Genomic DNA, 10112 nt, shown 5'->3' on the forward strand with positions numbered 1-10112 from the left:
TCTGTGAGTCAGACAGTAGAACTAGGTTGTATCTGTGTTTCAGACAGTAGAACTAGGTTGTATCTGTGAGTCAGACAGTAGAACTAGGTTGTATATGTGAGTCAGACAGTAGAACTAGGTTGTATCTGTGAGTCAGACAGTAGAATTAGGTTGTATCTGTGAGTCAGACAGTAGAACTAGGTTGTATCTGTGTTTCAGACAGTAGAACTAGGTTGTATCTGTGAGTCAGACAGTATAATTAGGTTGTATCTATGAGTCAGACAGTAGAACTAGGTTGTATCTGTGAGTCAGACAGTAGAACTAGGTTGTATCTGTGAGTCAGACAGTAGAACTAGGTTGTATCTGTGAGTCAGACAGTAGAATTAGGTTGTATCTGTGAGTCAGACAGTAGAACTAGGTTGTATCTGTGTTTCAGACAGTAGAACTAGGTTGTATCTGTGAGTCAGACAGTATAATTAGGTTGTATCTATGGAGTCAGACAGTAGAACTAGGTTGTATCTGTGAGTCAGACAGTAGAACTAGGTTGTATCTGTGAGTCAGACAGTAGAACTAGGTTGTATCTGTGAGTCAGACAGTAGAACTAGGTTGTATCTGTGAGTCAGACAGTAGAACTAGGTTGTATCTGTGAGTCAGACAGTAGAACTAGGTTGTATCTGTGAGTCAGACAGTAGAACTAGGTTGTGTCTGTGAGTCAGACAGTAGAACTAGGTTGTATCTGTGTGTCGGATAGTGCAGTATATACTGTAAGCTGATAGATAATTAAATCATGAATATCATTATGTTATGTGTTACAAGGTTTCATGTTCTCATGGTGTGTGTGTGTGTGTGTGTGTGTGTGTGTGTGTGTCCATAGGCTATGTGTCGCGGTGTGGCAGTGACTCGGATGATTCCTCAGACATGGACACCCTCATCTCCCTTGTATCCCATAACAACAAGCGGACCGCATCAGACCCTGTCGGTCTACGACGCATTATGGAGGAGAGGAAAGAGGAGAGAAAAGAGAGGAAGGAGAGAGAGGAGAGGAAAAAGAAGGAGAAAGAGGGGAACGAGAGAAAGGAGAAGAGAGAAGGAGAACAAGAGAAAAATATGAAATACGGAACTATGTCTCCACAGAGAAAAAACAGAGAGAACGAGAGAATAGAGGAGAAGGTGGGAGGAGTAGGGGACCAGAGAAAGAAAGACACTGAAGCAGGAGGAGAGGAGAAGTCTGAGAAACAACTAGGAGCAGAGAACAGAGGAATGCAGGAGGACGACAGAGAAAGAGAGAATGAAAGAGGAGAGGAGGAGAGCGGAGGAGGAGAGGAGAGGAGAGGAGGAGAGAGGAGGAGGGGACAGGAGAGGAGAGGAGAGAGAGAGGAGGAGGGAACAGGAGAGGAGAGGAGGAGAGAGGAGGAGGGAACAGGAGAGGAGAGGAGGAGAGAGGAGGAGGGGAGAGGAGAGGAGAGGAGGAGAGAGGAGGAAGGGAGAGGAGAGGAGAGGAGGAGAGAGGAGTAGGAGAGGAGGAGAGAGGAGGAGGGAACAGGAGAGGAGAGGAGGAGAGAGGAGGAGGGGAGAGGAGAGGAGAGGAGGAGAGAGGAGTAGGAGAGGAGGAGAGAGGAGGAGGGAACAGGAGAGGAGAGGAGGAGAGAGGAGTAGGAGAGGAGGAGAGGAGGAGGAGAGGGAGAGGAGAGAGAGGAGGAGAGAGGGAGGAGGGAGAGGGGAGAGGAGAGGGAGGAGAGAGGAGGAGGGGAGGTTCAGAGAGCTATGACAGAAGAGCACCCGTCCGTATCAGAGGAGGCATCGGACTGGTGTCGTACTGACTCTCGTTTCATGACCAGCATCTCCAGTGACTCCCTGGATGCTCTGGAGGAGGATGACCTGATCGCCTGCTCCTCCTCCCTCCCTCACCCCTCCCTTCCGCCTCACAGTGGAGCCCCCCACCCCCAGCCTCACCCACGAGGGGGGTGCATCCTCACCCCGAGAGGAGGGGCAGGAGAGTGGAGAGGAGGAGGAGGGAGGAGAGGAGGGGGAGGAGGAGGAGATCGGGCAATGGAGCCGGGTCGACCCCCCACTATTCTCCAATGACCCCTGACCCCGTGAACTCTGAAGCGTGTGACCCCGTGGTTGACCCTCTGAGAACCTGAACTATGCTGAGCTCTCTCTCATGCTGGAGTACCTCCCCAGTCCTCCGGAGGCCAGCGACGATGAGGAGGAGGAGCAGAAGAGGGGAAGAGAGGAGGAGGAGGAGTGATGAAGGAGGTGGACAGGAGTTATTTTCCGTATCCGGACGTCCCCGTTCCTCCTCCTCCTCCTCACGTATGGACTGTGTGTTTACCTTCGAGCAGAGCGATGCAAGGTGTTACTACAATATCTGCCCTAACGTTACCCCCGACAGCGCATGCAGCCTCACCCACCCTCACCCTAAGGCTGAGGAAGAGGAGGGTGGTGGTGGTGAGGAAGAGCAGGGGGCGGTCCTGACCCTGGAGCCCGTGCCCATCCTCCAGCCGCCGCCAGGGTTCGGAGACAGCAGTTCTGACGAGGAGTTCTTTGATGCGAGGGATCGGTTCGCCTCGCCTGAAGACCCAACATCAGGGACTGTGTCCAGAGGTGTGTCAGGGTTATTACTGTACTGTAATGTATAATAGTTAGTTCCCTCTTAGATGCCTAGAGGTTGGTAGTGTTATGAACTGTATTGCACTAGGTTCGATATTGTGTTAACAACTTAACAGCTTTAGTTTTTAAGTGTTAACTTGAAGAACTGAAACTTGTCATATTAGATCAAACTGTGAGAAGCATAGTGCATATTCTCCAGTTAATTAGTGATATATAAAGAGAGATTAATTAGATTAAATGGATGAAAGGTTTTAATTCCTGATGACCTGAGGTCAATACATAGCTGCGAAGTATTTAAATATGTTAGGTTTGTTCAGATTTCTTTAGTCACATAAAGTTGTCATTTGTTTTCAGATTTTTCAGCCGAGATGGCAAGCGGAATGGCACAGCAAACTGTGAGCCTGAGTGACATCAGAATCAACCTGACGGAAGGAGGGAGTGATGAACGAGAGGAGGGGAGAGAGGGAGAGACTACCGGAGGAGGAGAAGGAGGACGAGGCAGAGAGATGTTCTCCAGGCTCTCTAGGAAAAGATCGAAGAAACGGCGTTCCTTCATGCAGACTGACTTCACCTCCACAGTCTCCTACCCTGGACCGGACCAAAACCAGGAGCGGAACATGGACTGGAACCCAGATCACGTTCCTGATCAGTATCCGGACCGGGTACAGAACCGGACAGAGAGCTCAGACGAAAGCCAGCTGCTGAGTTTGGACCCAGAACCCTCTGAGCAGAGCCAGAACCCATGTCCTACTGTCTCCTCTCTGAGCCACACTGAGGGGGAGGCATTCCAGCTCGAGTCCAAGCCTATCCTCACCAAGCCCACCCGAGAGGGGTCCCACCAGGGACCTGGAGATCCACGGGCGCCTGATAACCCGAAGGCTGAACTCCATAGGAGCTCCAGGAGCAGGCGGAAGTCCATGGAGACAGAGCCCGACGTGATGGAGTCCAAATCGGTCACGGCCCTGGTGACGGCAGCCTCCTCCTCCATCACAGCTGTACGCTGTAGAGTAGAACCAGACGGCAAGGAGAGCACTGATCGGAGAGGAGACGGGGAGGAGGGAGAGATGGAGGAAGAGGAAGGGGGTGGAGAAGCAGGGGCAGGACCGTTCACATGTCACATGTTTCTGACTGAGATTAAGGAAGAGGAGGGGGAGAGGGGGAGGAACTGGGGGAGGAGGGGGAGAGAGACAGAGAGAGGAGACAGCCCTCACTCATTTCTGAAGGTCCACCCTCCGTTAGGGGGTCCCAATTTAGTAGACGACCTCTGTGTCTAACGAAAGACGAGGGTCAGGAAGCTTATTTCATACCCCAAATAAGTATCTCCCATCCAGGTGTGTATGGGAGGGACACAGGGGGTGAACAGGATGTGGCTGGTGGTGAGGAGAGCGTGACTCCCCTTCCGGCTCCTCCTCCCCCAACCTCTCCACTACCACCTCTCCCAGCCCCCTCCATCCCCCACACGGAGAGGGGAGAGAGGGATAGCGAGGATGTGGATGTGGGGTCCCAACCCAAACCCTTCACACTCTCAGACAGAGAGAAGGACAATAGCTGCTTGACTCAAGTCCATATAAAACTCACTATCAGTCACCAGGACCTGACAAGCATAGTGAAAGCAGAAACTAACAAAGATGAAGCTATAGTTCGCACTAATTCTGTTACTGATAACACTGATGTTGCTACGGCTAACATTGTAGCTACAGCCAGCATTCATTCTGTCATGGCTAACACTGAGGCTACAGCTAGCTCTGACTCTGATTTAGCCACTGCTAATCACAAAGATTCAAATAGCATCAAATCTGTTATGGCTAACACTATAGCTAACACTAACATTGATTTAGCTACTGCTAACTCTGATTTTGCTATGGCTAACGATGAAGCTAATGCTATAATGAATTCCCCTACACCTAGCACTGATTCTACAGGTAATGCTAACTTAGCTATGACTAATGCTAATTCAGCTAATGCTAACTCAGCTATGGCTAACATTCCCAAAGAGTCTCCCATATCACCTACAACAGGATTCCTCCTCCGGCCTTGCTCACCGGGCATCATCGGCCAAAGCCTCTCGGCCTCCACATTACGGGGAAGATCCAGAGCCTGCCCCTCTATTTATCTCGCTCCCAGGAAACCCTCACCCTCTCTGGGGTGGGCAGCACCACCAGGAGCCCCTCTCAGGAGCCCACCAGCGACAAGACTGAGGTAACGGTCACAACCGAAACCGCCAAGGACGACGATGTCACAGCGGTGGCGACAGTGGAGGATTCGAAAGATTCCGGGGGTGGCGTTGGCGGAGTCGGATGATTCCGAGGTCACGCTGACGGAATCGGAGGTTGGCGAGGTTGTCGTGGAGACGGCCGGGGCGGAAATCACAAGGTTGACGGTGTCGGAGGTCAAGGAGGTGGTCGAGAAGGTTGTGATGGTCTACGGATCCTCCCCTCCTCCTCCTTTAGCACCCATCTATGTAGAGCCCAAACCAGAACCCAAAATGGTTGCCAAGTTGCCTACCTGTCCCATTGCTACAGTGGAAACCACCCCTCCTATGGCTACAGCACCTATCTGTCTGGAGCCCAAACCAGTCTCTGAACTACTCTCCCCAAGCCCCACTATCCACAAAATGGCCGCCCCATTACCTTCCTGTCCTTCCTCTCCTGTGCCCATACGCGTAGAGCCCAAACCAGAACATGAATCACTATCCATACACTCCAAAATGGCCGCCTTATCGTCCTCTAATCCCCCTGCTTTAGTGGTAACCACACAGAGTCTGAATTCCCCTTCTTCTAATCCTCCCCCAATCAGAGTAGAACCCAAGACAGACCCTTGCCCTGAACCGCTGTCCCTAGACCCCAAAATGTCCTCTCCGTTGTCTTCCTGCCCCTCTGCTATAGTGGTGACCACACAGAGTCTGAATGGACCGGGGCTCAGCTTCCCTGGTTATAACATGAGAGGACGGCCATTCGGGGGAAACAGCTTCTGTAAACCCCCAGGGGAGGAGGCAGGCCTGCTGAACACCCTGACTACAGGCTGTGGGGTCTTCACCTCCACCTGTGAGACCCAGCCCAACCAGGCCCACATGGAATCCTACCCGCTGGAGAAGCCTGATTTAGGGTGTAGTTCGGTGCTGGTGTCGGGGTGCGAGGTGGTCCTGGAGGGGGTGCAGACGCCCCTGGAGGCATGCAGGTGTCCGCCACCGCTAGTTTATACCAACTGTTTCAGTGGGGGTGACAGCTTCGACGATGAGTTGACAGTTTACGAGTTCTCCTGCCGGACAAGTTCTCCTCCCGCCTCCCAACCCTCTTCCTCTGCGCTGGCCCTCCCTCTCTCACCTCTCTCCTCCTTCCTCTCCTCCTCCCCTCCCTCCTCCCTCCTCTCTCCCTCCTTCCCTCGCTCTGTCATGCCCCCCCCCTCCTCCATGGAGCTCTCCCCTATTCTCTCCCCGCTCCTCTCCCCATCCAACTGCTTCTTGTCCCAGTCCAGTCTCCAGGACGATATCGGCCGACTACGCCACCGCCGCTTCCCACCGCCCCCCGCAGGGTTCCAGACTATCCGGAGCGACGTGGGACGAGCTTATCACCCTCCTGCAGGGAGGGAGGATGGGGGAGAGGGGAGGCACCAAGGGAGACCTGCGCCACCCACTTCTCAGAGAACAAGCGTCTTCTCCACGGGAGGCCCCGGAGGCTGATGGCCGGCTGTCAAAAGGTGGTCCGGGTGGGGCAGACCCCGGACGAGATGCTCTTGTCCCTGTCCGACAGCTTCAAGACCCTGGTGGGCATGGCCGGCATGTGCCTGTGGTTCTCCGGGTGCGACCGGTGCGACCGGAGGAACGCTGAGGCGCTGGCTGGGCTGGCGGGCGTGGCCAGGGACGTACCGGGAGTTTGTAGCTGGCGGCGGAGAGGCGCGAGCGGGAGGCGGACGCTGTCATGACCTCAGCACCAAGCTCCTTGCCAAGCAGTGTACCGCCCTCACTGCTTCCGTCTTCTGCCTCACACAGCTGTTCCGCACACTCACCGCCCTCTGAACTGAACCAACGATCTCTGACCCCTATAACAACCTATCGGTTGACCTTTCAACTCTGACCTCTAGACCCACTACACAGGGTCGCCAGACAATCAGTCAGTCATCCGGCTGAGTGGGGAAAAAATGTCTGAACTGGAACAAGTCCACGTAGAGAAGAAGAAGAAAAAGAAGAAGCACAATTGAAAGGAGAGAGAGATGAGACTGATGAAACAAGACGGGATGAAACAAGACGGTTCTAATGATCTCCTGTGACATCATAGAGAGCCTCTGTGACATCATAAATAAGGAACCTCTGTGACATCACAAAGTGCCTGTGTGACATCACAGGGAACATGTGACACACTGGAAGACATAAGAGTTATGTCATAACAGTATGTAACTCCATTTGGGTCTTTGCTTGTCAAAAAATATACACATAAAATAAGACTATTTGACGCGTTAAATAAGATTTTAATTTGACACGTCAAATAACACAATTCTATTATGAATGTTGTGTGTGTTGAATTTGCACATGCAAGACAAGCTCCACCACTGCTATCAGTAGCACTGTATAAACGGTACAAAAAAAAGTCTGCAAACAAGCACACACGGGCCATAAACGATGTGTTTACAATACCGCGTTGGTAATAAGGCATTATTTGTTTGACGGCAACTTCTGGTGTAGCTAGCTAGCTTTAGCTTGGTACCTAGCTAGCACCAAGGGTTCTTATAAATTAGGGTACTTTTAGATGATGACACCTAGCTAGGTAGTTAGCTAGCTAACTATAGCTACTGAAACAGATTATGTTGTTTTGCTATGTTTTTTGGGAAGAACATTGTTTGCATCCATCAGCTAGCTCGCTTTTTTAATAACAAAACTTTACCAGCATCATAGCATACATATCGATGAATCGTTGTGACATGAAATACGAGTGATAGTGTAATCAATGTGTAATAGATACGTAAAAAATATGTGACGTGCAGTCATATTCAGGTCCTGAATGTTCAACAAGCTTACACTATTTGACATGTATATTTTTTTTGACACGCAAAAACCCAAATGGCGTTCCATATAACAGGTCCCAAATGACTGTTAAGCATTTTAAACAGTAACCTACAGTATGCTGTGCAAGTGCTGTAACCCACGGCAACTACACAAGGAGGGATAAACTGGACATATGTAGCATCATCACCAAACTGCAAGAAGCCTCACGCAATGACAATCTCTGGACTCAAAGCCAACCTGCTTGCGTTAATGTAGTATTTAACTAATTTATTATATTTGAATGTCCATTATTTATTTGTTTTAATTTATTATGTATTTGTGATGTTATCCCTGTGATTATTGATTCTGTATGGTAGTGGTGTGAGGTGTGAAAAATAGGAATGTAGAGGGAATGGGTGTGTTTACAGAAAAGAGGATCCAGGTTGGTACACACACTCCATCAGAGTTGGCTGAAAGGTACAGTCATGTTGATTGTGTTATTATTTGGCTGGCTGATCAGTCAGTGGAAGGTTTTATTTGATACTCTCTCTCTCTCTCTCTCTCTCTCTCTCTCTCTCTCTCTCTCTCTCTCTCTCTCTCTCTCTCTCTCTCTCTCTCTCTCTCTCTGAATAAATGACAGGCGGTCTGGTCACATGACCAACCCTCAGTCGAGGGGGCGGGGATCTGAATGTCGACCGTTTACAAAACCAAAAAAAGGAGGGAAATGCTGTTCCAAATGGCACCCTTTTCTCTACATGGTGTACTACTTTTAACCAGGGCTTATAGGGCTCGGGTCAAAAGTAGTGCACTACGTAGGGACGGACCGTGTAAAGGTTCATCACTGTGTATGATATTTTATAAACCTAGTAGCTGAATGCTGATGTCTGCGTATTACTTTTTTTAATGCGGGGAGGAAGGGGACGCAGGGAGTGTACACTTTGGGGGACGTGTAGAGAATTAGCACACAAGCCTAACGTTATGTGGTTGTAAAAATGGTGGCCATTTTACATTTACAGGATGTGTCCCAAATGGAATCCTATTCCCAGTATAGTGCCCTATGGGCCCTGGTCTAAAGTAGTGCACTGCATAGGGAATAGGATGCCATTCGGGCCGCTAACACAGTAAGCTTACTAGTTGGTAGGCTGTTGCATTTTTCTATCCACACTTTGAACGTTTCTGGAAAGAGATGTCAAACTCATTCAACCTGCATGTTCACTGTTCAGAAATTAGGATTGTTTCCAACTTGTACACTACATTTCATGTGTTACCTGATTTCATTGCAATACATAGCACATTTCTACATTTTCAATGTTTAGGTAAAGGTGATGGAAAATAGCCTTCTCCCCTTTGCTGCTGTTTAACATGGGGAGAAAAAATTATTATTTTACATATTCATATTTCTTGTTGGGGAACAAGTTTGACGAACAAACGCTGATCTAGACAAAAGAGTTTCACAACTACTGTGTGCACAGCAGGGTTGGGGTCAATTCCATTTCAGTTCCAGTCAATTCAGAAAGCAAACCATATTCCAATTCCAAATTGTCCTCATTGAAAAGCATTGACGAGAATTGGAATTACAATTGGAATTTCAGTGTACTATCTGAATTGACTGGAATTGAAATGGAATGGAGCCGAACCCTGATGTTCACACTTCTAGTTCTTCTATTATATTTTAAATGAAGGCTGCAATGTGTTTTAACCTCCTCTCTGCTAGGGATGAAATATTCCGGTAGGTTTTCTAGAAATCCCGGTTGGAGGATTCCAGATTCCCTGCTTAATACATTCAGATTCTGGGAATCTTTCAACCGGGATTTTTGGAAAAGCCTGGGAATTTTGGGGAGATAAAGTTCCTGGTATTTTATAAACCTACTCTCTGCTCACTAAGCATGCCCTGCTAAACCATAACCGCATCTTTATAAAATCAGGGAAATAACTAAGTAACTGCTGTATGTGAATGACTGAATGAGTGATACTGCTGTCTGCTCTATGCTTTTGTCATGCTATAATCCCACCATTAAACATACTGAACTATGTTAAGACTCTTTCCTCTCTTCTTCTTATCTGACCTTTACTGGTTAGTTAGTTTCTCCTTCTTCATGGTTTAGTTAGACAGTAGATGTGATGAAGAGGTTTAGTTAGACAGTAGATAGTGATGAAGAGGTTTAGTTAGACAGTGATGAAGAGGTTTAGTTAGACAGTAGATGTGATGAAGAGGTTTAGTTAGACAGTAGACAGTGATGAAGAGGTTTAGTTAGACAGTAGACAGTGATGAAGAGGTTTAGTTAGACAGTAGATAGTGATGAAGAGGTTTAGTTAGACAGTGATGAAGAGGTTTAGTTAGACAGTGATGAAGAGGTTTAGTTAGACAGTAAATGGTGATGAAGAGGTTTAGTTAGACAGTGATGAAGAGGTTTAGTTAGACAGTGATGAAGAGGTTTAGTTAGACAGTGATGAAGAGGTTTAGTTAGACAGTAGATAGTGATGAAGAGGTTTAGTTAGACAGTAGACAGTGATGAAGAGGTTTAGTTAGACAGTAGATGAA

General features: G+C 48.7%; 1 protein-coding gene across 1 annotated transcript in view; it reads left to right on the forward strand.

The window, feature by feature from the left end:
- The window catches only part of LOC121562390 (FERM and PDZ domain-containing protein 1-like), a gene marked incomplete at its 5' end in the record, with an annotated part of 27727 nt that extends 18151 nt beyond the window's left edge, over positions 1-9576 (forward strand). Inside the window, 7 exon segments of the mRNA XM_045217301.1 lie at positions 854-1272; positions 2325-2586; positions 3172-3697; positions 4611-4791; positions 4835-5861; positions 6062-6450; positions 6452-9576. Of these exon segments, the coding sequence (XP_045073236.1) occupies positions 854-1272; positions 2325-2586; positions 3172-3697; positions 4611-4791; positions 4835-5861; positions 6062-6450; positions 6452-6607 (2960 nt within the window).
- Positions 9577-10112: the final 536 nt, after the last annotated feature.

The sequence above is a fragment of the Coregonus clupeaformis genome, unplaced genomic scaffold (assembly GCF_020615455.1).
Source record: "Coregonus clupeaformis isolate EN_2021a unplaced genomic scaffold, ASM2061545v1 scaf1002, whole genome shotgun sequence".
NCBI classification, from domain to species: domain Eukaryota; kingdom Metazoa; phylum Chordata; class Actinopteri; order Salmoniformes; family Salmonidae; genus Coregonus; species Coregonus clupeaformis.